This window comes from Spermophilus citellus (assembly GCF_964194105.1).
Source record: "Spermophilus citellus genome assembly, chromosome: 4".
Lineage (NCBI taxonomy): Eukaryota > Metazoa > Chordata > Mammalia > Rodentia > Sciuridae > Spermophilus > Spermophilus citellus.
In genome coordinates, this window is record NC_138185.1 from 148573857 (window position 1) to 148601581 (window position 27725).

Below are 27725 nucleotides of genomic sequence, written 5' to 3' on the forward strand. Positions count from 1 at the left end.
ACATTAAAAGCTACAAGAGAAAGGAGACAGATTACATTCAGGGGTAAACCAATAAGGTTAACAACGGATTTTTCATCACACACTCTGAAAGCAAGAAGGTCATGGAACAATGTATTTCAAACACTGAAAGACAATGGATGCCAACCAAGAATTCTGTATCCAGCAAAATTAAGCTTCAGGTATGACAACGAAATAAAAATCTTTCATGATAAACAAAAGTTAAAAGAATTTGCAGCCAGAAAACCAGCATTGCAAAGCATTTTGAGCAAAACACTACACGAGGAAGAAATGAAAAACAATAACCATAACCATCAGTAGGATGTGCCTCGGTAAAGACAGAGGGCGAGGGGAAAGATAATCATGGAGAAACAAACTAAATTTTTTAAAAAAAGGATAAATAATCAAACATGGATGGAAGTACAAACCATATATCAATAGTAACTCTGAATGTTAATGGCTTAAACTCTCCAATAAAGAGACATAGGCTGGTATCATGGATTAAAAAAACAAATCCAACAATATGCTGCCTCCAGGAGACACACCTGATTGGAAAAGACATACACAGGCTGAAGGTGAAAGGATGGGAAAAAATATACCATGCACACGGTCCTCGTAAGCAAGCAGGGGTGGCCATCCTCATATCGAATAAAATCGACTTCAAGACTAAGTTAATCAAAAGGGATAAAGAAGGACATTATATACTGTTAAAAGGAACCATTCACCAACAAGACATAACAATTATCAATATTTATGCACCAAATAATGGTGCTGCGACATTCATAAAACAAATTCTCCTCAAGTTCAAGAATCAAATAGACCACAACACAATAATTATGGGTGACTTCAACACACCTCTCTCACCATTGGACAGATCCTCCAAACAAAAGTTGAATAAAGAAACTATAGAACTCAATATCACAATCAATAACCTAGACTTAACTGACATATATAGAATATATCAACCATCATCAAGTGGATATACTTTTTTCTCAGCAGCACATGGATCCTTCTCAAAAATAGACCATATATTATGCCATACGGCAACCCTCAGTAAATATAAAGGGGTGGAGATAATACCTTGCATTTTATCTGATCATAATGAAATGAAAATGGAAATCAATGATAAAAGAAGGAAGGAAAAATCCTACATCACATGGAAAATGAACAATATGTTACTGAATGATCAGTGGGTTACAGAAGACATAAAGGAGGAAATCAAAAAATTCTTAGAGATAAATGAAAATACAGACACAACATATCGGAATCTATGGGACACAATGAAAGCAGTTTTAAGAGGAAAATTCATCGCCTGGTGGTCATTCCTCAAAAAAAGAAAAAACCAACAAATAAATGAGCTCACACTTCATCTCAAAGCCCTAGAAAAGGAAGAGCAAAACAACAGCAAATGTAGCAGAAGGCAAGAAATAATTAAAATCAGAGCGGAAATCAATGAAATTGAAACAAAAGAAACTATTGAAAAAAATTAACAAAACTAAAAGTTGGTTCTTCGAAAAAATAAATAAGATCGACAGACCTTTAGCCATGCTAACGAAGAGAAGAAGAGAGAGAACTCAAATTACTAACATACGGGATGAAAAAGGCAATATCACAACAGATGCTACAGAAATACAGAAGACAATTAGAAATTATTCTGAAAACCTATATTCCAATAAAATAGAAGATAGTGAAGACATCGATAAATTTCTTAAGTCATATGATCTGCCCAGATTGAGTCAGGAGGATATAGACAACCTAAACACACCAATAACAATAGAGGAAATAGAAGAAACCATCAAAAGACTACCAACCAAGAAAAGCCCAGGACCGGATGGGTATACAGCGGAGTTTTACAAAACCTTTAAAGAAGAATTAATACCAATACTTTTCAAGTTATTTCAGGAAATAGAAAAAGAGGGAGCTCTTCCAAATTCATTCTATGAGGCCAACATCACCCTGATTCCGAAACCAGACAAAGACACCTCAAAGAAAAAAAACTACAGACCAATATCTCTAATGAACCTAGATGCAAAAATCCTCAATAAAATTCTGGTGAATCGAATACAAAAACACATCAAAAAAATTGTGCACCATGATCAAGTAGGATTCATCCCTGGGATGCAAGGATGGTTCAATATATGGAAATCAATAAATGTTATTCACCACATCAATAGACTTAAAGATAAGAACCATATGATCATCTCGATAGACGCAGAGAAAGCATTCGACAAAGTACAGCATCCCTTTATGTTCAAAACATTAGAAAAACTAGGGATAACAGGAACTTACCTTGACATTGTAAAAGCTATCTATGCTAAGCCTCAGGCTAGCATCATTCTGAATGGACAAAAGTTAAAGGCATTCCCTCTAAAATCTGGAACAAGACAGGGATGCCCTCTATCACCACTTCTATTCAATATAGTTCTCGAAACACTGGCCAGAGCAATTAGACAGAAGAAAGAAATTAAAGGCATAAAAATTGGAAAAGAAGAACTTAAATTATCACTATTTGCAGATGACATGATTCTATACCTAGAAGACCCAAAAGGGTCTACAAAGAAACTACTAGAACTAATAAATGAATTCAGCAAAGTGGCAGGATATAAAATCAACACGCATAAATCAAAGGCATTTCTGTATATCAGCGACAAAACTTCTGAAACGGAAATGAGGAAAAACACTCCATTCACAATATCCTCAAAAAAAATAAAATACTTGGGAATCAACCTAACAAAAGAGGTGAAAGATTTATACAATGAAAACTACAGAACCCTAAAGAGAGAAGTAGAAGAAGATCTTAGAAGATGGAAAAATATACCCTGTTCATGGATAGGCAGAACTAACATCATCAAAATGGCGATATTACCAAAAGTTCTCTATAGGTTTAATGCAATGCCAATCAAAATCCCAACAGCATTTCTTGTAGAAATAGATAAAGCAATCATGAAATTCATATGGAAAAATAAAAGACCCAGAATAGCAAAAGCAATTCTAAACAGGAAGTGTGAATCAGGCGGTATAGCGATACCAGATTTCAAACTATATTACAGAGCAATAGTGACAAAAACAGCATGGTACTGGTATCAAAACAGGTGGGTGGACCAATGGTATAGAATAGAGGACACAGAGACTAATCCACAAAGTTACAACTATCTTATATTTGATAAAGGGGCTAAAAGCATGCAATGGTGGAAGGATAGCATCTTCAACAAATGGTGTTGGGAAAACTGGAAATCCATATGCAACAAAATGAAACTGAATCCCTTTCTCTCGCCATGCACAAAAGTTAACTCAAAATGGATCAAGGAGCTTGATATCAAACCAGAGACTCTGCGTCTGATAGAAGAAAAAGTTGGCTCCGATCTACATATTGTGGGGTCGGGCTCCAAATTCCTTAATAGGACACCCATAGCACAAGAGTTAATAACAAGAATCAACAAATGGGACTTACTTAAACTAAAAAGTTTTTTCTCAGCAAGAGAAACAATAAGAGAGGTAAATAGGGAGCCTACATCCTGGGAACGAATTTTTACTCCTCACACTTCAGATAGAGCCCTAATATCCAGAGTATACAAAGAACTCAAAAAATTAGACAATAAGATAACAAATAACCCAATCAACAAATGGGCCAAGGACCTGAACAGACACTTCTCAGAGGAGGATATACAATCAATCAACAAGTACATGAAAAAATGCTCACCATCTCTAGCAGTCAGAGAAATGCAAATCAAAACCACCCTAAGATACCACCTGACTCCAGTTAAGATTGGCAGCCACTATGAAGTCAAACAACAACAAGTGCTGGCAAGGATGTGGAGAAAAGGGTACACTTGTACATTGTTGGTGGGACTGCAAATTGGTGCGGCCAATTTGGAAAGCAGTTTGGAGATTCCTGGGAAAGATGGGAATGGAACCACCATTTGACCCTGCTATTGCCCTTCTCGGACTATTCCCTGAAGACCTTAAAAGAGCATGCTACAGGGATACTGCCACATCGATGTTCATAGCAGCACAATTCTCGACAGCAAGATTGTGGAACCAACCCAGATGTCCTTCAATAGATGAATGGATAAAAAAATGTGGCATCTATACACAATGGAGTATTATGCAGCAAAAAAAAATGACAAAATCATAGAATTTGCAGGGAAATGGATGGCACTAGAGCAGATTATGCTTAGTGAAGCTAGCCAATCCCTAAAAAACAAATACCAAATGTCTTCTTTGATATAATGAGAGCAACTATGAACAGAGCAGGGAGGAAGAGCAGGAAGAAAAGATTAACATTAAACAGAGACATGAGATGGGAGGGAAAGGGAGAGAAAAGGGAAATTGCATGGAAATGAAGGGAGACCCTCATTGCTATACAAAATTACATATAAGAGGTTGTGAGGGGAATGGGAAAATAAACAAGGAGAGAAATGAATTACAGTAGATGGGGTAGAGAGAGAAGACGGGAAGGGAGGGGAGGTGGGATAGTAGGGGATAGGAAAGGTAGCAGAATACAACAATTATTAATAGGGCATTATGTAAAATTGTGGATGTGTAACTGACGTGATTCTGCAATCTGCATTTGGGGTAAAATTGGGGTTTCATAACCCACTTCAATCTAATGTATGAAATATGATATGTCAAGAGCTTTGTAATGTTGTGAACAACCAATAAAAAAAATAAAATTAAAAAAAAAAGAAACTGCTCTTGATGCATCTCAAAAAGCTTTGGTATTTTTTATGTCCATTTTCACTTGCATCATGATATTTTTTCTCTTTTAATTTTTTCTTTGATCTATTGATTGTTCAGGAGCATCTTCTTTAATTTCCATGTATTTGTAAATTTTCCAAGATTGTTTTTGTTTATTGATTTCTGGTTTTATACTATTGTGGTTGAAAAAAGATATTTGATATGGTTTCAATCTTCTTAAACTGTTAGAACTTGTTTTATGACCTAATATGTCATTTATCCTGGAGAATGTTTCATTTGTGCTCAAGAAGAATGTATTTTCTTTTGCTGTTATTTTGAATGTTCTGTGAATATCTGTTGGGTCTATTTGGTCCAAAGGGTAATTTCAGCCTGATGTTTCCTTACTGATTTTGTTTAGATGATCTCTCCATTGTTCAAAATGGGGTGCTAAAGTACTGTGTGTTACAATCTGTTTCTCCCTTCAGACTATTAATATTATTTTATACATATACAGATGCTCCAATGTTAGGTGCATGTGTATATTTATAATTACCATATCCTCTTAATAAAGTGATCTATTTATCAAAAAAAAAAAAAAAAAGGAAAACAGCACATCTAACATAGTAGTTCTTAAACTTTTTGGTATCAGGTTCCCTTTTTACCCTTAGAAATTACTAAAGTCCTTGAAAAGATTTTCAAAAAGGAAGGTATCTTTCAGTAGTTGCCAAAACATAAAACAGGAATTTAAATATATTTATTAATTATTTTTTAAAATAATAATAAACATGGCTGCATGTTAACAAATCACTTTTTTAAAAACCTAAATTTTCCAAAACAGATGAAAAATTTAGTGAAAAGAATGGTATTATTTTACATTTTCTGAAAATCTCTTTAATATGAGACTAAATTTGCTTCTGCTTAATCTGTTGTGATATCACATATCATATGACCTCTGGCAACTCCATTCATGGGAGAATGAAAGTGAAAAAGGCAAATAATGTCTTAGTATTATAAGGACATTTTGACTTAATAGTCAAAATGAAAGTGCTGCCCTAAATTACACTGGTTTAAATATTTACCTGTTTGTTACAGATTTCTCCCACTTGTTAAAAGAAATTTAAGACGCGATTTTCTAAAATTCTGAGGGCAGGCTTTTGTTTTAAAAGGAGTATTTAGTGAGGTGTGGTGATGCATACTGTAATCAGCTACTCAGGGGTGTGAGGCAGGAGGATTAAAAATTCAAGGACAGCTTGGGCAATTTAAGGAGACTGTCTCAAAAAATAAAAAGGACTGGAGATGTAGCTAAGTTGTACAGTGCTTGCTCAGCATGCATGAGGAGGCACTGGGTTCGATTCCCAGTACCATGAAAAATAAAAGTTGTAATTACTGAGCAGTATTCACCATGTTAGATATTTTCACATAGTTTTATTTATTGCCTTAACAACATTCTTGAAATAGTGTTTATTCCACACTCACACACAGAAGAAACAGTCTTAGGGACTAAGTAACCCATCCCAGATCATAGTGCTGGTAACTGGTAAAAGTGAAACTCAAATCCAGGTTTTCTGACACTAACACCAGGACTTTCTAATTATTTTATTACCAACCACTTTTGTAAATGGGAAACCAAGTGGGAAGGGTGACAAATAAAGCACAGCAAGGAAGTCACAATGTGTATTACTAATTGCATATCATTTTGGCTAAAGAGCCCATAATTTACCTAAAATTACCCTTTACTTACTTCATCCTTTAGTTACTTCCAAAGTTAGGAGGTACCATCTATTGAATTTAATATGATTACCATGTAAATTCTAAGCTTAGAAGTTATTTCACCCATTTACTTTTATTGCTCTAGTAGTACCAATTCATTTGCTTCAAAAATCAAATCTGGAAGTAGAAATTTTCCCAACCCTTTTTAAAAAAAAAAAAAAAATAAAGATTGGCAACTATAAATTAATAAAAGCCAACATTTACTGAGCACTTACCACACATCGGGCATAGCCCTAAGCATTTTTTAAGAAGTAGCAAATTATCAGTTTTTGAGCTGCCCAGCTCTGAACAGGGAATTGCCTGTTTTCAACACGTTCATGGTGAAGCCGCTCTCGGAAATGCTGATAATATCATGAACTTCCCTCTCCAAGCTCCCTGCAGCAAGGTATGGCTAAATGACCCAGAATCATCTGCCTGAGATTCAAATCAGGAGCAAGTGTTGCAAAGAATCAAGGACAGAGAAGAATGATTTTGAGAAGCAATAGCAGTAATAATCAGCTTCAAAGACTGGTGTTAGTAATAGCCCAGAGAAAGCAATTCAAGCTGTGATGTCTAATACTCAGAAGAAATGCAAAAGTTCTCCCCAGATTAGTTGAATCAAAGTTTTGACTCATTTGGAGATTTCATCTATTCACTCCAAATTCTTATGCTTAAGTCTAAGACCCTTAATCTGGGTCTTAGAATTAGAACCAGATTCTAGAGTTTATAACTAAGAACTCCCATCAGTGCACTCTGTCTTAGTTTTCATGGCTAACATCTGAGATTGGTACTATCACAAACTTTTTTTCCCTTCAGTACTGGTGATTAAATCCAGTGCTCCACCACTGAGCTACACTCCCATCTTTTTTTAATTTTGAGACAGGGTTTTACTAAGTTGCTTAGGGCCTCACTAATTTGCTGAGGCTGGCTTCAAATTTTTCACCCTCCTGCCTCAGCCTCATGAGCTGCTGGGATTACAGGCATGTGCTATCACACCCAGGTCAAACAACCCTATTTTTATTTATTTATTTATTTATTTATTTATTTATTTATTTATTTATTTAGTACCGGCAATTGACCCAGGGTGCTTAAACACTGAGCCACATCCCCAACCCTTTTTATATTTTTTATTTAGAAACAGGGTCTTGCTAAGTTGCTTAAGGTCTCACTGAATTTCTGAGGCTGGCTTTGAACTTGCAATCCTTCTGTCTCAGCTTTCCAAGCCACTGGGATTATAGGCATGCACCATCAAGCCTGGCTTCATTGACCCTATTTTAAAGATAAGGTCACAGTATTTAGAAAAGTTATCTCGCCTAACGTCCCAAAGCTCATTAAGCAGTCATTATTCATAAGAAAATAATAACCAAAATTAATTATTTTCCTAATGGCTTCCTAACCTTAGTATATTCTTTAATATGCTGATTTCCAGAATATGAGGCTACCTAAATATCTCAAAGATACATTCCACAAACCTCTATTCCTTCATTCTAGATCCAAGAAGAATTACTGACAGAAATGGATTAAAGAAAAAGTCTCTCTTGGGATTTCCTTGCTGTAATGATGCAGTAATACATCCTGGAGCTGCTCCAATTAGGGAGTTCTTTCTACCCAAGAAAGGCCATCCCTTTATTTGGCAGGCTCTTCCTGAAACTTTCCTATCACAACCACTAGGTAGACAAGATAGGAGGCCAAAAATTTAAGCCAATGTTAGCAAGAAAATTAACAGTCTATTTGTCCCTACTTTCAGACTAGCAGGCCACTCAATTTTTTAAAGAGAGAATCTTTTTTCAGTATTTTTATTTCTGTGATTAATCCAAATTCTAAAACACTCAATAAAAAGAAAATATTAACAGCTAATTTAACAAACCAAAACCCCAAGAACCGGGGAAAAGGGGTTGCTTTTGTCTAAATTAATTATATTATTCTTGGATAGATTTGGAATTCAAATCCAAGACAAGTAACTTTTTATTATAATTTCCCAGTAAAAAAGTATGTCAGTATAAACAGGAATCCATCTGGCCACATTGTGTGTGAACAAATCTGATACAGATAAAAGAATGAGCAGTAGCTCGACATCCATTAAGAAGGGAACAGTGCAGGAGTTTTAGGGGAAGACACCTCTAAAAACAGCTTTCCCCAGAGGTAATGTAATCTAACTACTCAATGCCAAGGCTCTGCAATCAGCATTAAAAGAATAATACTAACAGAAACCATGACAATTGAAAACGATTTCTATAATATTTGAAGTTCATATTATTATGAGTAGCATGCTAACTTAAAAGGAAACTTCCTGTTTTCAAAATATTATCAAGAGAGAATTGGGCTGGGGATGTGGCTCAAGCGGTAGCGCGCTCGCCTGGCATGCGTGCGGCCCGGGTTCGATCCTCAGCACCACATACCAACAAAGATGTTGTGTCCGCTGAGAACTAAAAAATAAATATTAAAAAAATTCTCTCTCTCTCTCTCTCCTCTCTCACTCTCTCTTTAAAAAAAAAAGAGAGAGAATCAAGTACCATATCTTACAGAAAAATTAATGAAATGTTATCATTTCTTACTAGATATTCTTTCCTATTTGTATCATTTTATGGCTTTTAGGATTCAACAATGAGTATGTAAACAAGAATGACCTTTCTTTCCAACTATTGCCTCATGGCAAATATCCCCACCAGCTGTCACAGCATGAACTCACATGAACTCACTTTGTTTTTCCCCCCTCTGAACTGCAAAATGAAACTTCCTGCATTTATATATGTACTTTTGAAAACAACTATATGGAGAGAGCACTGAGTAAAATCCACAACATATTTTTACATGCATTACCTTATTTGGTTCTCACAACAATCTCAAGAAGCTACAATTATAACATACAAAGAAAAGAAAAACTAGCAATCAGACGAATAAACTGTTCAGATCACATGTTGTAAGAAAAGGAACAGGGACTAAAATACTCATTAAAGTCTGGCTTCTTCATATATCATACAATCTTCCAATGTTAAAATTATAATGCCTTAATTTCCTATACCTCCAATTACCTGATAAACTACATTTGTGGTATTTTAGGGCTTGGGGGTTGTTTTGTTTTGGTTTCTTGGTACTAGGGATGTAGGGGCACTTCACCAGAGCTACATCACCAAACATTCCTATTTTTTATTTTGAGACAGGATCTTGATAAATTGCTGAGGCTGGCTTTGAACTTGTGATCCTCCTGCCTTAGCTTCCTGATTCACTGGGTCACAGGCATGCACCACTGCACCCAGCTAAATATGGGTATTCCCAATCAACACATAAAGGTGAGTTGTTACTTTACTTTCTTTTTGTAAATATCACCTTCTTAATCCCATCTAGAAGTTGCAAAGTAAAATTTTCTTCACATAGTTCACAAATTATTTAATCTACCAATTTTGATTATACACATTTAGAAAACAGTTAAGAACTTTTAGACTATAAAACCAAATTCTCATTCTTAATTTAAATTTCACTTATTTTGAAAATTAGTAATAATCTTATATGGTACAAATATAAAAGGCACCCAAATATAAGGTATCCAAAAAATTGAATAGTAAGTAAATAGTCTACCAACTCCTTCCTCCTCCCCCCCAACTTCTCTATAGCTTTCCATAGCAACCATTATTTTCAGTTTTTGTGAAACCTTGAAATATTTATGCCACATATGTGTATACTATGTATGCATATATATCTTTGTTAGAAGGCAATGCTTCCTTGATCTCCCTTTGTTCCTACACAGCCCAAGTCTTCTGAAGATGAAATCTGACATGACACCAAAAAAATGTCTTTTTACCAGGGGCCATTTACTCCTACTCAAAGGGCAATAAAACCTTTCTTAATGTCCCCACAGCCAAATGCTTACATTTAAGAATAGAGCCCTTCCTCTTCTGCTCCTACATTCCACAGAAAAAGACAAGCACTCTCTCTTCATTGGAAAAGAGCAAATGGGTCAGCTCCTACATAGCTCAAACATTCATAATTTTTTTCTCCTCATTCAAACCCCACTATATGTATAGGATTACATACGACTCTTATCTCATTGCTCTAGAGAACCAAGTGAAAGAAACCAATACTATCATATTCTCCTGGCTGCTATAATTGCTATGAGAGCAGATCTCTAATTCATAAGTCTGATGTATATGTGAATATATGGGTGTGGGTGTGCATATATGCATGAACATGTGTGAATGGTTTATATTATTTTATACATCCAAAGATACCTTAGGTATGACTCATATATACTACACACATGTATACAAACACAAGTAGAATAACAATGGAGACCCTCCGGAGTTTTGAAATAACCCCATTTCTTATATAAATAGCATTTTGCTATTTCCTAACTTACTTGGTTTATTTTACTTATTATATTCTGGAAAAAAATCAATTTGTAAGAATTTTAACATACTATTATATTTTTAATTAATGATGTTTTAGCAATACCTTAAATATCTTACCAAAAAATACAGAATTGGACATAATGATCCAAAAATATATAATTTTAAAATAATTGATGTAAGAGTCACCCTAAGTTTAGATTTGTTATTTTATTCCAAGATTTTCTAACTTAATTTTTTCTCCACTTAGATTTTTCTATATTCTAGGGAAAAAAGTAATTAACATCTTGATATTTTTGTTGACAAAGTAGTGAGTTCATGTATAACTGTAGATCACTGATCTCAATCAAAATATTCTATATAACAAACAAATACAAAAGCCTTGGGGGAAAAATAATAGCATGACTTACACATGAAGCAAGCCAAATATTCTCAAAATCAAGCTTTCAGTTCATGAAGTATTTTGAGAAAAATCTACAGACATTTCTTATCCATAATTATGAGGCTAAAACAAACCAAAAACAACTGACAAATTTGCTGAAAGTAATATATTTAAATATGTCTATTGTTTATAAATAAACCAAATTCCAGTAAATTTTGGCTTCCCTATTTAACTAAAGCCTAATGAAATACAAACCAAGAAGAATTTTTATAATATTACATACATATAAGATATATATGTATGTATATGTATAATATACATATATATAATAGTAGATAATAGTGTCTTAGAAAAAAACTTAAGCAGGATATAAAATCAATAAACAAAAGTTAATGTACTGAGCATGGTAGGACATGCCTGTAATCCCAGCGAATTGGGAGGCTAAGGCAGGAGAATCACAAGTTCAAAGTCAGCCTCAGAAATTTAGTGAGGCCCTAAGCAACTCAGAGAGACCCTGTCTCAAAATAAAAAATACAAAAAGGGTTAGATATGTGGCTCAGTGGGTAAGCACTCGAGTCAACCCCTAGTACCAAAAAATACATTTAAAAGAATTTAAAAATCAATAGCTTTCCTACACACCAATACTTAATTTGCTGGAAAAGATATCAACAAAACCATCACATTATAATCATTGATGTGGTAGGAGACCTTCAATGATACACAAAATTATAAGAGGTTATGAGGGGCAAGGGGGAGGGGGGAAAAAGGGGAGAGAATTGAACAACAGCAGAGGAGGTAGAGAGGGAAGATGGGAGGGGAGGGGAGGGGAGGGGGGATAGTAGGGGATAGGAAAGGTAGCAGAATACAACAGTCACTAATATTCCATTATGTAATAATGTGAGTATGTAACAGTTGTGATTCTGCAATTTGTATTTGGGGTAAAAATGGGAGTTCAAAACCCAATTGAGTCTAATGTATGAAAGATGATATATCATGAGCTCTGTAATGTTTTGAACAATCAATAAAAAAAACCATCACATTCACAATAACCTTAAAAGAAAATAAATATTTGGGAACTAATCTAAGAGAGGTAAAAGAGCTCATGAAAATTACAGAACATTGAAGAAAGAAATTGAAGAAGACCATAAAAGATAGAAAGACATCCCACATTTTTGGACAGAAATAACATTGTCAAAATGGTCATACTACCAAAAGCAAAATACAGATTCAATGAAATCTCCATCCAAACACCAATGACATTCTTCGCATAACTACAAAAAACAATTCTTAAATTCATTTGGAAGAATAAGAGACCCAAAAAATCCAAAGCAAAACTGGGTAAGAAAAGTGATGCAAGTGGCATCACAATATTTGATCCGAAATTATACTACAGAACTGAAGTAACAAAAACCATGGTATTGGCATCAAAATAGCCATGAAGACTGTTATGGTTTGGATGTGAGGTGTTCCCCAAAAGCTCACATGTGAGACAATACAAGAAAGTACAAGAAAGTTCAGAGAAGAAATGACTGGGTTGTGAGAGCCTTAACCCAGAGGATTCATCCTCTGATGGGATTAACTGAGTGGTAACTGAAGGCAGGTGGGGTATGGCTGGAGGAGGTGGGTCATTGGGGGTATGTTGGGGTATATATTTGTATCTGGCCTGTGGAGTCTCTCTCTGCTTTCTGATCATCATGTGAGCTGCTTCCTTCTGCCACACTCTCCTGCCATGTTGTTCTGCCTCCTTACCTTGAGCCCCAAGGAATGGATCCAGCTATCTGTGGACTGACACCTCTAAAACTGTGAGCCCTCAAATAAACTCCTCCTCCTCTACAGTTGTTCTGGTCAGGTCCTTTAACCATAGCCACAAAAAAATGCTGATTAAAGCAAAGACACAGAAAAACAGAGACCAATCCAGATACCTAACAGTCATCTGATATTTGACAAAGGTGCCAAAAATATATCTTAAAGAAAAGACAGCCTTTTTAACAAATAGTGCTGGGAAAACTGAAGAGCTATATGTAGAAAAATGAACCTAGATTCCTCTCTCTCTCTCACTCTGCACAAAACTCAAATTGAAATGGACCAAAGACTTAAGAATTAGACTACGAATCTTACAACAGTTAAAACAAAACACAAGGTCAGTACTCCATCATACAGGTGCAGGCATCAACTTCCTCAGCAAGACCTCTAATGCTTAAGAAATAATACCAAGATTCAATAAATGGAATGCCATCAAATTAAAAATTTCCACACAGAGAAGGAAATAATTAAGAGCATAAAGAGACAGCCTACAGAATAGGAGAAAATCTTTACCAGCTACCCCACTAATAGGAGATTAATATCCAGAATATATAAAGAACTCAAAAAAACTTAACACCAAAAAAATAAATAATGCAATCAACAAATGGGCAAAAAAAAACTAAACAGAAACTTCTTAAAAGACAAAACATAAGCGGCCAAAAAAATATATGAAAAAATGTCCAAAATCTCTAGAAATCATGGAAATGCAAATGAAAACTATATAAGATTTCACCTTACTATAGTCAGAATAGCAATGATCAAGAATACAAATAATAATAAATGCTGGTGAGGATGTGGTGGGTAAAGGCACACTTATATACTGTTGGTCGGACTGCAAACTAGTACAACCATTCTGGAAAGCAATATGGAGAATCCTCAAAAAACTACAAATGGAACTACCAAATGACCCAGCTATTCACTCCTCAGTATTTTTCAAAAATAACTAAACTCAGCATACTATATCCATATAGTCACTTACGTTATTTATAGCAGCACAGTTCACAATAGCTAAATTATGAAATCAACACAGATGCCCATCAAATATGAATGGATTAATAAATGTTGGTATATATACACACAATAGAATTCTACCAGCCATAAAGGAGAATGAAATTATAACATTGCTGGTAAAGGGATGGAAAAGAAGAACATCATGCTAAGTGAAATAAGCCAGACGCGGAAATTCAAACGTTAAATGTTTAATCTAGTATATACAAGCTAGAGTAAAATAAAAAAAAAGAGGAGGGAAGGATAAGATATTAAAAAGATATAGGGAAGATCAGTAGTGTAGAAGAAGGCGAACAAGAAGCAAAGTGGAGAGACAGGAAAGAAGAAGCAATGAAGAATGAATTCTTTAAAAAATCATGTTATGTGTATTTATAAATATACCACAGGGAATTTCACCTTTATGTAAAAAGTAAAAAGAGCCAATTGAACATAAATAAATAGATGAATAAAAGGAAGTCTAGCAGAGAAGAGGAAGGAGAATTGGGTAGGAGAGGGAGGACGGGAAGGAACAAGGGGAATTGTGAACTGAAATTGAATTCCATACATTTATGATTTAGGAGGGATGAACTCAATGACTAGGTTTAACCATAAAAGGTCTAACCAAAAAATATATATATACAGATTCAAGAAATCCCCTCCCCCAAAACACCAATAACAATCTTCACAGAACTAGAAAAAAACAGTCCTAAGATTCATTTGCAAGAATAAAAGACCCAGAATAGCCAAAGCAATTCTAAGGGAGTAGGGAGCTATGCTGAGCTCTAGTAACAGAAGATGAATGGTTTGGGCATAAAAATAGACACATAGACCATGAAACATAAGACTCAGCAAATGAACACAGCTATCTGATCCTTGACAAAGATGCCAAAAACACATTGAAGATAAACTTTTTAACAATTGGTGCTAGAAAAACTGGTTACTGGTTATCCATATGTAGGAGAAAGAAACTAGATTTCTATCTTTCACCCTGCACAAAAGCAACTCAAAGCTGATCAAAGACCTAGGAATTTGAACAGAAACTTTGACTGCTAGAAGAAAACAAAGGCCAACATTAACATATAAGTGCAGGCAACAATTCCTCAATAGAATTTCTATAGTTCAGGAAATACCAAGAGTTGATAAATGATTTAACATCAAATTAAAAAGCTTCTACACAGCAAATAAACAATTAAGAGAATGAACAGAGAACCTACAGAATATTAGAGAATCTTTCCTAGCTAGTATTATGACAGAGAATTAAAATGCAGAATATATAAAGAATTTTAAACTAATCAAATAAAAAAATTATACAATCAATAAATGGACAAATAAACTAAACAGACACTTCTCAAAAGAAGAAAATAAAAATGGACGACAAACACATGAAACAATGTTCAACATCTTTAGCAGTTAGGGAAGTGCAAATCGAACCTACACTGAGCTTTCATCTCACTAGGTAGAACGACAGCCATCAAGAATACAAATAATAATAAATGCTGAAGAGGTTGTGGGGGAAAGAGAACACTTTTACACTGTTGGTGGGATTGCAAATTAGTAACCTAACCACTAGGGAAATCAGTATGGTGGTTCCTCAAGACTAGAAATGTGTTACAGTTCAGATATGATGTGCCTTCCAAAAGTCCCTATTAATGCAGGAATACTCAGAGGTGAAATGATTAGATTGTGATAGATGTAACCTAATCAGTCCATTCTATGTTATATTGGGGTAACTATAGTCACATGGGGTATGGCTGGAGGAGGTTGGTCATTGTGAGTAGTGCCCTGGCAGGATTCATCTTTCCTGAAGCCTCTTCCTCTCTCTCTCTCTTCTTCCTGGTCACCATGAACAGGCTACTCTCCTCTGCCTCGCCCTTCAGTCCTGATATTTTGCCTCACCTTGGGCCCAAAGCAATGGAGTTGGCCCACCTTGGACTCAACTTCTGAAACTATGAGCCCAAATAAACTTTTCCTCCTCTAAGTTGTTCTTGTGGGGTATTTTGGTCACAATGATTAAAAGGTTACTTACACAGAATGGAACCACCATTATGACTCAGCTATACCACTCCTTGGTATTTATCCTAAAGAATCAAAGTCAGCACACTGGAGCGATACTTACATGCCCATGTTTACATACCCATGATTCACACTAGCCAAACTGTGGAATCAGCCAAGGTCTTGGTCAATCAATGAATGGATAAAGAAAATATGATATATACACACAATGGATTTTTATTTAGCCATAAAGAAGGATAAATGTATGTTATGAATGGATAAAGAAAATACGATATATACACACAATGGAGTTTTATTTAGCCATAAATAAGGATAAATGTATGTTATTTGCCGGAAAACAGATAGAACTTGAGAAGATTTTGTTAAGCAAAATAAGCCAAATTCAAAGTCAAGGGTTGTATGTCTTCTCTCATATGTGGAGGCTAGAGAAAGAGAGGAAAAGGTGGGAATGAAGAATATCATAAAAACAGGAGAAGAGTTGAGTAGAGGAAGGATACCGGGGGAGGGAAAAGGGGAGGTACCAGGGAAAAAATTAGCCAAATTATATTGTTATATTGTATATCAAACCTCATGTTTTTAAAATTTTTATTAGTGCATTATAGTTATACATAATATTGGTGTTCACTCTGACATAATTATAAAACATGAAATTGAATTTGCTCCAATTCAGTCACTAGTACTTCCTTCCCTCACCCCATTCCTTTTCTTCTGTTCTACCTGTTTTCCTCCTATGTAATTATAGTTTTTTTTTTTAATTAGTACATTATAGATACATAGAGAGGTGAAATTCACTGTGGTATGTTTATATATGTACATAGGATAGTTTGATCAGTTTCAATCCATCATTCCTCCCTTCTCCATCCCTCCTCCTCAATCCCCTTCTTCTACTCCACGATTTCTCTTCTACTTTCATGTGATCCACATCCCTTGTTTTCCCCTATTTTGGACTAGCTTCCACATATGAGAGAAGAAATTCAACCTTTGACTTTCTGAGTTTGGCCTATTTCACTTAGCATGAGGTTCTCCATTTCTATCCATTTATTTGCAGATGCCTAATTTCATTTTTCTTTATGGCCAAGTAAAACTGCATTGTGTATATGTACCACATTTTCTTTATCCATTTATCTGTTGACAGGCATCTGTGCTGGTTCCATAACTTCGCTATTGTGAATTAAAAAAAAAAAAAAAAGACTAAGGATATAAACCAAATAAATAAATATTCAGGTCTGAATAATGACATTATGAAGAATGTCAAGGGGATGATTTTCACAGCTTTATATATTACTCATGCCTGCTATAAGGATATTAATGCTCAAAACTAGCAACAGATTATTATTAAGTGAATATTATTTCACTTACTAGTATAATAAGTGAAAAATGAGTTCATTTTTCAGTATTTTTTAAAATAAAAAACGAGTTGATTTTTTGGTCTTTTTAAAATAAAAATGCCCTTAAGGTCAAAGAGCAACCACACAAACCAACTAAAACTTAGCCAAAGATTTTGACAGATATCTCATCAAACAAGATATACAGACAGAAAATACACATACAACACACACACACACACACACACACACACACACACACACAAAAGGTACTTCAGATTATATGTCAAGGAAATATAAGCTAAAACATTGAGGTGACACTACACACCTATTATAATAGACAAAAAATGAGAACATGAAATGCTGGCAAGGATGTGTAGCAACAGGAAATTAATTCATCACTAGTGGGAATGCAAAATGATACAGCCATTTCAAAAAGCAATTTGGTGGGAGTTTTTTATAAAACTAAACATACTTCTTTAAAACAAAACTTTTGTAGTTGCAGATGGACAGCATGCCTTTATTTTATTTTATTTTTATGTGATGCTAGGGATCAAACCCAGTGCCTCATGCATGCTAAGCAAGCACTGTGCTACAGACCTACAGCCCCAGACCCCAAATTAAACATACTCTTATCATCAGTCCAACAATCACCCTCTTTAGTATCTACTAACAGAAGTTGAAAACTTATGTCCACAAAAAAACTTGCCCATAGAGGTTTATAGCAACTTTATTCATAAGCGCCAAAACTTGGAGGCAAACAAGATGTCCCGCAGTAGATGAATGAATAAACTGTGGCACATCCAAACAACAGAATATTATTCAGCACAAATAATAAATGAGATATTGAGCCATGAAAAGGCATGGAGGAAGTTTAAGTGCATATTACTAGTAGTAAGTGAAAGAAGCCAATCTGAAAAGGCTACAAATTGTATGATTCCAGAATTTTGCTTCTAAAAAGTGCAAAACTATAGAGAAAGTTAAAATATATATGTATATATCAGTGGTTGCCAGGAATGTGGGGAAAAGTTAGGAGTTGAATAGATGGAGCACTAAATTTTTAGGGCAGCAAAAGTATTCTGTGTGAAACCATAATGATGGATACATTATACATTTGTCTGAACCCACAGAATGTACACCATCAAGAGTAAACCATAATGTAACCTAAAGACTTTGGGTGATTACAATGTGTCAACATAGACATCAATTTTAACAAACATACCACTCTGGTGGAGGGTATTGGTAACAAGGGAATTTATTCATGTCTGGGGTGCAGGATAAATGGGAAATCTCTGTATCTTCTTTTTTTGTTATGAACCTAAAACTACTCTAAAAGTAAGTTCTCAAACTTGCTCTCTCTCCCCCCTCTCTCCTCTATCCCCCCACCCCCAGCCCTTTGCCCTTTGCTATAAGACAGAAGAATACATGAACAAATGGGAAAAAATGACATGTTCTAGGATAGGAAGATTCATTCTTAAAATGTCAACTGTCTCTAAGATAACTTATAATGCTAGTAGGATTTAGACAAGGAGGGGAAGGAACTGAACATGTTAATTTAAAATGTCATATGTAAGCAAAATAAACAAGTGTGAAAGGAATTTGACCTTTCAGATACTATATTATAAAGCCTCAGAAATTAAATCAGTAGAACTTTTACATGAATATAAAGTTCAGAAACAAACCCAATACATATGAGAACTTAGTGTAAACAGTGGCACCTCAAATAATGAAGTGATCCATTTATCTTCACTTGTATTAGAGCAACTAAGTAGCCTCCTGAATTACACACAGGTAAATCCATTCCTCAAACCATTTGCCAAGTTAAATTCCAAACAAATCAAAGATTTAAATATAAATTAAAAACAATAAGAGAAGACATGCACCCACAAAAATATAGTCAACTGATTTTGATAAGGGAGCAAAAGCAGTTCAATGAAGAAAAGATAATTTTTCAACCAAGTATGCAGAAACAACTGGATATCCACATGCAAATATATAAGTCTAGACATTAACTTTACACATTACACAAAAATTAAGTCAAAGTAGACCACAGACTTAAATGTAAAACACAACTCTAAAACTAAAAGATTAAAAATCTTGGTGACGTTGGGTTGGTAATGAGTTTTAAGCTAAGACATCCAAAGTGTAATCTATGAAAGAAAAAGTTAAGTAGGACTTCATCATTATTTAAAAACCTCTGTTCTTCAAAAAGAATTAAGAGAATGAAAAAACAAGCCCACATACTAGCTATCTGCAAAACATGTATATGATAAAAGGCCTGTATCCAAAAAGTATAAAAGAACTTCTAAAACTCAACAATAAATATATATATATATATTTAAAAAAAACCTCATTCATTGCTGGTGAGAATGCAAAACGGTCATCCACTTTGGACACCAGTTTGGTAGTTTCTTACAAAGCTAAACATAGTCTTAACATGTGATCCACAAATCTCACCCCTTAGATATGTATCCAAATCAGTTGAAAACTTACATCCACACAAAAACCTACATTTAGCTTTATTCATAACTCCCAAAACTTTGGAAGCAACCAAGATGTTCCACAAGTGAATGGATAAACAAACTGTGGTACATCCACACAATGGAATATTATTCTGTAATAAAAAGAAATGAGCTAGGGGCTGGTGTTGTGGCTCAGTGGTAGAGTGCTCATCCAGAACATGCAAGGCACTGGGTTCGATCCTCACCACCACATAAAAATTAAAAAATAAAATAAAGGTATTGTGTCCAATTATAACTAATATATATAACTAATATATATATATATATGTGTGTGTGTGTGTGTGTGTGTATGTGTGTATAATTTTTAAATATTTTTTTCAAAAAAGAAATGAGCTATCAAACCATGAAAAGAGTGGAGTCTTTTACATACAGCTACACAAAAGAAGCCAATCTGAAAAGGCTACATGCTTATGATTCCAACCACACATTATAGAAAAGGCAAAACTACAGAAATAATAAAAATATCAGTGGTTTGGAGAAAGGGAAGAGACTTTTAGAGCAGTGAAACTATTCTGAATGACACTGTAATGGCGGAAACACATCATTATACATCTGCCAAAACCTAAATAGTATACAACACAGAGCACACTCTTAACTATATTCTTTATCTAATAAAAATGTGTCAACATGGGTTCAAAAAATTGTAACAGCTACTACACTAATGCAAAATGTAACAGGAAAACCAAACATGGAGGAAAAAGGAGACATAGGGAATTCTTTATACTCTTTGCTCACTTCCTATAAATTTATAATTTATAATTTTCTATAAATCCAAAACTGCTCTAAACAAATTGATCAATTGCAAATCCCAAAAATGCATAAATTCCTTTATAATAATAAATTATATTATTGTATAACTTAAGATATAAAAGTCAAAAAAGAAAAATTAACCAGATAGTTGATAAAAGAACACAAAAGGTAAACTTTTAAAAAATTATAAACTTGGGGTAAATTTCTACAGTGTCTCCTTTGTATAAGGAAAACATCTAACAATTAACAAGAATTAATAAGACTAAAACATGATAGAAAAATGGGCAAAAGAGAGCAATAATTCAATTTCATTTCCATGAACAGTACAAGATAGAATCTGTTTGCCAAACACTGGGGATTTCAAACTGATGATTTTAGCAAATGAATGCAGGATGATAAATCAAAAGGCATTTTTCAAAGCACAGCTATGATACAGTAAACTATTTGGCATGGTTCTTCAATATTCTAAATATCATTACTAAAAAATTTTATAAAATACAATATCCCACAAGTTATTACTTCCTTGACATTTTTTTTCCTTCTCAGTTTCTTCTTTCATTAAGTGGTATTGCCCCTAGGATGCTCTCTGGACAACCTACATGTTTACTCCTGATGTGTACTCTTTGGGGGCTCCAATTCCTTCAGCTACCTGAGACTGAGGATTGATGGACATTCGGCTTATTAAAGTAGACTCATCATCTATAAATTCATTCTCCTTCCTTGCCCTACTTCAGATGGTAATAAAATTGAATCTGAGTAGCACAAAGTGAGAAAGAAGAAAAAGAAATCAAGTATTTACTCAAGCATGTAGTTTTAGTGTTACCAAATTAACAACTACCAAGACCAGCTACTTTCACCACCTAAATATTAAGGGGAAAATTCCCTCTTTGCTATCTATGCTGCCCAAGAATATAAAATGGCCACACAATGGTTTCTACATGTGCTTGGATCCCATATATCCCATATATCTCTTTGTTTATCAATCAGGTTTTAAAATGGTCATTTATGACAACAAGTCAAACTTAAAGTAATAATCAAAACTTTATTCAGGGTAAGAAGTACAGCACTTTCCTAGCATGCATGAAGCCCTTGATTGGATCTCTAGCACCACACTTCTAAAAAAGCAAAGATTTTATTTGCTTACTATGACAATTCAAGAAAGACCCATAAATAGAGGAACAGGTTCCATAAGCAAGGAGCAAGTAAATGAGCACCGATGCAGAAATCATCTCATTCCAAGAGTCGCAAACAAAAGGCCCCTGCCTATTTATAGACCCATGGACATGGTAGAAAAAAGGGTAAAAGCTAGAAGTGGAAAGGTACTGACTCAAAGTGGAGAAAAGTACTTCTATCAAGGACCCTGATAACAAGTACTTAGCCAAAGCACCTGGGGGATACCTTCAATGTCTGAGGTAGAGCCCTCAAAACAGAGGTACCTATACATATGAGCATGGCTGTTCTAAAAAACTGAGGGGATACAGAGGTTGGAGTCCTTGACTTCATTATCTTAAAAAAAACTGCAATCATTATGTACCAAGTTTGCCATGATGGGGCAGCTTCCCCTTGTAAGGCCTAATGAGCAAAGCCTTGTTACTGTCTAGGGTTGCACCTAAAAGATGGCTTGGAATTTTGGCCTAGAGTTGGATTCCTCACCCTTTAGGTGAGGAGTGTGCCCAAAAGCCTATACAAAGATTCACCTACATCTGACTCCACACCACTTCAATACTCTTACCTCCTGCTTCATATTTTATACTCAGAAAACCACTGTCTCCAAACTATTTCCAACTTCCACACCTTTGTCAGTTTCCTGTGGTTTCCCCTCATCCCTTTCTTCACCAAGCACTTATCCTTTAAGATTCATCCCGGGGCTGGGGATGCGGCTCAAGTGGTAGTGTGCTCACCTGGTATGCGCAGGGCGCTGGGTTCGATCCTTAGCACCACATAAAATAAAATAAAGATGTTTTATCCACCAAAAACTGAAAAAAATAAATACTAAAAAAAATTCATCCCTACTGCCACCTCCTTCAGAAGCCATCTTAATAAACAGCCACTCTCTTTCTAAACGTAAATAATAATTCTCTTCTCTGTAGATTTATTAGCTCTTCTGTACAAACACTTCTATTGTCTTACTTCCTACATAATATATTCTATCTCTATCTCTGCAACAAAACACTAAATTCCTAGAGAACAAAAGCTACATTCTATTGTTTTGTATCCCCAATGCCTAACAAATGGCTGCGACTCAACAGAAACTTCGAGAACAAATTGTGGAATTTGTATTCCAAACCTCAGCATTAGAGCCAGGTGCAGTGGCACACACCTGTAATCCCAGTAGCTCGAGAGGCTAAGGAAGGAGGATCACAAGTTCAAAGCCAGCCTCAGCAAAAGCAAGGCACTAAGCAACTCAGTGAAACCCTGTCTCTAAATATAAAGTACAAAATAGGCTGGGGATGTGGTTCAGTGGTCCAGTGTCCCTGAGTTCAATCCCTTGTACCGAAAAAGAAACAAAAAAACAAAACAAAACAAAACAAAAAAAACTCAGCATTAGTATAGCACTAGGAACAGGACACTACCTCAGCAAAAGTGAAAGAGACAAAACCCATTGGCTGACCAGTTCAGATGACAAGGTCCTCAGCATTGACATCCTCTCCTTATATAGGTCTTATTTCAAAACCAGCTAGTAATAAAATTGTCCAATGTAGACCTGCCACTCCATGGTTTGGTGTCAAAACTGGATTCACACTCTATGAAAAGACAATATTATTACCTCTTATACTTCAAAGAATCTTCTTTGTTTCTTCAACCTCATTTCTAGGTCAAAGATAGTTATTAGGAATCTATTAGAAAAACAATAAAACTAGTCAGCTTCCTGAGAAAAATAATTAATTTATTACTTGAACTTTTTGCTACTGCCAAGACAGCCACCCTATTCTGTCCTAGGAAAGAGACTTCAAGGCAGCCTAAAAATTCTGTGAAATTTCTTCTATAAAAGATCATCTTCTACCCATTCCAATTGGCTTCTTAATCTACTGACCTCAGGGCACATGTTTGTCAGGAATTTCTAATGGATCTTCTGTTAATACGTCTCAGCACTGGAACATTTAAAAGTGTCTGTTTGCAAAATGATAACCACAAGTTTTCCCCTCAAGTTTTTAACTTCCTGTAATTTTACTTTCGAGAAAATTTTAAGTAGGAGAGGAGAAGGAAGTAGGGAGCCAAACAGAAAACAGACAGTCGATGTCAGCAAAGGCCTTAATGGACAACAGACCTATGACATTAAATTGAAAAAGCCACGTAAACTGGTGTCCTTGTTCAGTCATATTTTCTAGCTAAGTCACCAAAGAGAATACCAGACTTCATTCAGTGGTAGCTTATAGGAGTACAGCCCAGTCAAGCCTGAATCCCAGGCTTAAAGCAATTCCATGCCAGAGAACTTCGATTCACTCTCTCAGTAAACACTCAGGTATGTGCTGAGACTATAAAAATTCTTTCTGCACTTACTAAACAGGCATGGAGCTACAGATACCAGGCAGAAAAAAAGCCAGACTGGGTAAGAAGGAAACCAAGTACTACAAAAATCTAATGAGAATAAAAAAGAGAGCTTCTTACCTAGTGCTATGAGCCTGAATGTTTGTGCCCTCCTAAATTCATACGTTGAAATCCTAACACCCAGCTACTTAGGATGCTGAGGCAGAAAGACCACGAGTTCAAGGCAAGCTTAGAAAGAGCAACATCCCATCTCAAAAAAGAAAAGGAAAAAGAGAAATCCTAAATCCCAAAGTGACAGTATTAGGAGGGGGGATTTGGAGGAGGTTATCAGGTCATGAAGGCAAAGCTTTCACGAATGAGATTAGCATCCTGATAAATGAGACCTCCAGGATCCAGGGTCTTTCTGTCATGTGAACATCCATAGTGAAGGTGGCTATCTATGAAGCAGAGGACTTGATACAATACCAAATTTGCCAGTATCTTGACCTTGAATTTCTCAGCCTCCAGAACTGTGAAAAATACATTTCTGTTGTTCATTAGTCCCCAGCCTATGGTATTTCATTCTAGCAGCCTCGAAACACTAAGACATCTGGTAAATGCTCATTCCATTGTTAGACTCAAAAGCACTTGTATGCCCACATGGTCTTGTTGAATCTTCTCTTACTTTTATACATAGTATATATTTTTCCTATATCCTTTGCCATTAAAGAAATTTTTATCCTCAATGTGAGAAGATAAACCAGTAATCTTTGTGAAACTGACATTTACAAATACAATGTTAAGATCCTAAAATATTGTGATGAATTATACTTCTCTAAATTATATCAATGATAAATAAATGAAAGAGTGGGTACCTTTTGTACTTACAAGAGAACATGAGCGACAATGGCATTCACATCAAACAAGGTATCAGCAGGGAATTCTCTGAGCAATATGTTGCCTCTATTAAAAAAAAAGTTTAAAAGCTATTATAAAAATATTTCCTTAGAATTCAATTTACTTGTTTACTAATACACTTTGAGCCTGTGTCTTATCCATGTGCCCTATGCATCTACCAGAATGTTGGCATATAATATGCTCTCAAATATTAATTGAACGTACACTCAATAAATAAATTTATTTTGTAAAGCTCAGGCACTGGATCTGGTAAAATAGATTGAAAAAACAAAAAGAAGAGTATAAACAAGGCTTCCTAACAACCTCCTTGTCACATACATACACAGAGATTTAAAAACTGGGTTGGGAAGGAGACAAATAGTAAAGAGAAAAAGTTTCCTCAGTGAGAGCTTCCTGCGCAAATAGACATCTCACTACCTCCTAGGCCAAATCTTAAGGGTTTGAGGATAGGAGGTGAAACACCTCAGAAAGATTATCAGACATAAATACAGAGGAAACTACAAACTGGACACTGGCAGATGTCTCTAAAATAAAGTATACCTAAATATGAATCTGACACAGCAACTTGGAACACTAAATTTTCTAAGTGCTTACTTACCAGGCATTTGTAGTATGATTTCATGTAATATTCAAAACACCCTGTAAGGTAGATATTACTCTCCACATTTTGCAAACAAGGAAGTTGTTCAGAGAGGTTAGGTAGCAAATCTATCACTTATAGAGTTTTTGTATGTGTGTGTGCATGCCGGAGATTAACCCAGTGGCACATAGCCACTGGACCACATCCCCAGTCCTCCTTATTTTTTAAATTTTGAGGCAGGGTCTCAATAAATTGCTAAGGCTGACAAGTTGCTGGGATTAAAGGTATGGGCCACCACATCCCAGTTTACTTTAATTTTTTACTGAACTTCATATGATCCCCACTAAAAACAACTTTATTTTGGCTTAGTGACATTTTATATGCTTGAATATTGAGAAGTATATTTGCACATCACACTCAAAAATACAGTTTACCTGAATAAATATGCTTTCATCAAATCCTTTTCTTTTCCACAGTATCTTGATGTTTCTTCTTTGACACAATTAACCTTTAAAAGATTATATTTAAGGTTTAAGGTATGTACAAAAAGGCAAGTTTCCTGGTGATGAAAACAAGGACAATTAAACATGTCATCTTGTACCCAATGCAATTTTGTATTTTCTTTTTGTATGTTTATTAAATCATTAATAAATAATTAAGGATTACTTATATAATCCTCTAAAGTGAGGAAGATAATCTAATCCACATGGATAAATCTCAAAAACTGTTAAAAGTCAGTTGTTAAAGGATATGTACAATATTGTTCATGTAAACTGTTAAAACACAAAACAATACAGTCTATGGATAAACGCTAACAGCCAAGAATACAGAAACATTAAAAATACAAAACTATAACACCATTTTAGGATAATGAATGCTTCTGGGTATGAAAGGAAGATGAGGTACCAAAGTTATATCACAAAGTATCAGAAGAGAATGATGTGTAAAGTAAAAGTAACAATAACCAATGTTTTAGAAAAGGAATTAGCTAACTCTTAATAAATGACCAGAAAGTAAATATTTTAGGCTTCGCAGGCCAAGAAGCAAAATTTGAGGAAATTATATAGATAGTTTATTGGGATTTAAAGTTAGTGTTTCCTGTCATCAGACTTGGTTCTAAAACATTTATGTTGAAAAACACTAAAACCATTCTTAGCTTGTAGACTACCACAAAGCAGGCAGTATTCTAGACTGAGCCCATAGTTTATAGTTTTCCCACTGCTAGCCTAAAAGAGCATCATCTGATTGAATTTCCTGTGATGATGGAGATATTCTATATCTGCATAGTCTACAGTTTTGTGATCACCACCACATGTGGCTACAGAAACTAAGAAACTGAATTTTTAGCACTGTTTTTACTCCATGCTGGGAATCAAACCCAGGATCTCACCCATGAGCATTTTGCCACTCTACCACTGGGTTATATGGTAAGTCTGAGAAAATGAATTTTAATTCAATTTATTCATAGTTAAAATACAACTCCAGAGTGTTTCCGTGAATTTAAAGAATAGGTATAAAAGGAATGGTTGAAAAAAATAAGATGGGATAATAGGACTTATCAGTGACTTTGAGAAAAGAAACACTTCGAGTAATGAGACGTATTGTGAGCACGGCTGATAAGAAATACACAGAGATACAAGATTGCACAACAAAAATGTTCAAGACAGAGATGTTAGGTTTGACTAACATCAAGGTGGAGAGAAGAAATGTCCAAGGAATAGAGAAGGCTAAAAATAAGACAATCATAAACAGTTAGCAACCTGATATTTAAAGAACAGAAGGAAAATACATGTGCTTTTACAAATTTTATTGTTCTTTAAAAACAGTCGACCTTCAGTGATTTAAGTTTAAAGGGGTATGTACAAGTATGAATGTTAAGCTTTCTGAACTCTCACTGGTTGATACAAAACAGGGGAAGCCCTTGGTATTCACATATTTAACAGTTGAGGCTTTCAATTACATAAGAGAGGCTCTCCTGGCTGGAAGTCCATGACATAATGATTTATGATTTTGCTGAGGCATCACTTTGAATAGCACACACTTAGCATTCATAACTAGTTACCTAATCCTTAAGCCCAAATATCCATGGATTCTCTAATCATAATGCCATACACATTTTATGTGAAGAATTAAATACAACAGTGGTATAAGGGATACACAAACAACCTGGAGTTTATCTTACTGTGAATGTCAAGGATTTTACTCCAAGAT

At 35.0% G+C, this 27725-nt stretch overlaps 1 protein-coding gene across 3 annotated transcripts in view; it reads right to left on the bottom strand.

Moving 5' to 3' along the window:
* TXNDC16 (thioredoxin domain containing 16) overlaps positions 1 to 27725 on the bottom strand; it is a 96820-nt gene that overhangs the window by 52847 nt on the left and 16248 nt on the right. For all 3 annotated transcript variants that reach the window (XM_081290467.1, XM_081290465.1, XM_081290466.1), the window contains 2 exons: positions 25949 to 26022; positions 24905 to 24979 (listed from right to left, as the gene is read on the bottom strand). In XM_081290467.1, the coding sequence (XP_081146593.1) occupies positions 24905 to 24979; positions 25949 to 26022 (149 nt within the window). The remainder of the gene's footprint in view (positions 1 to 24904; positions 24980 to 25948; positions 26023 to 27725) is intronic.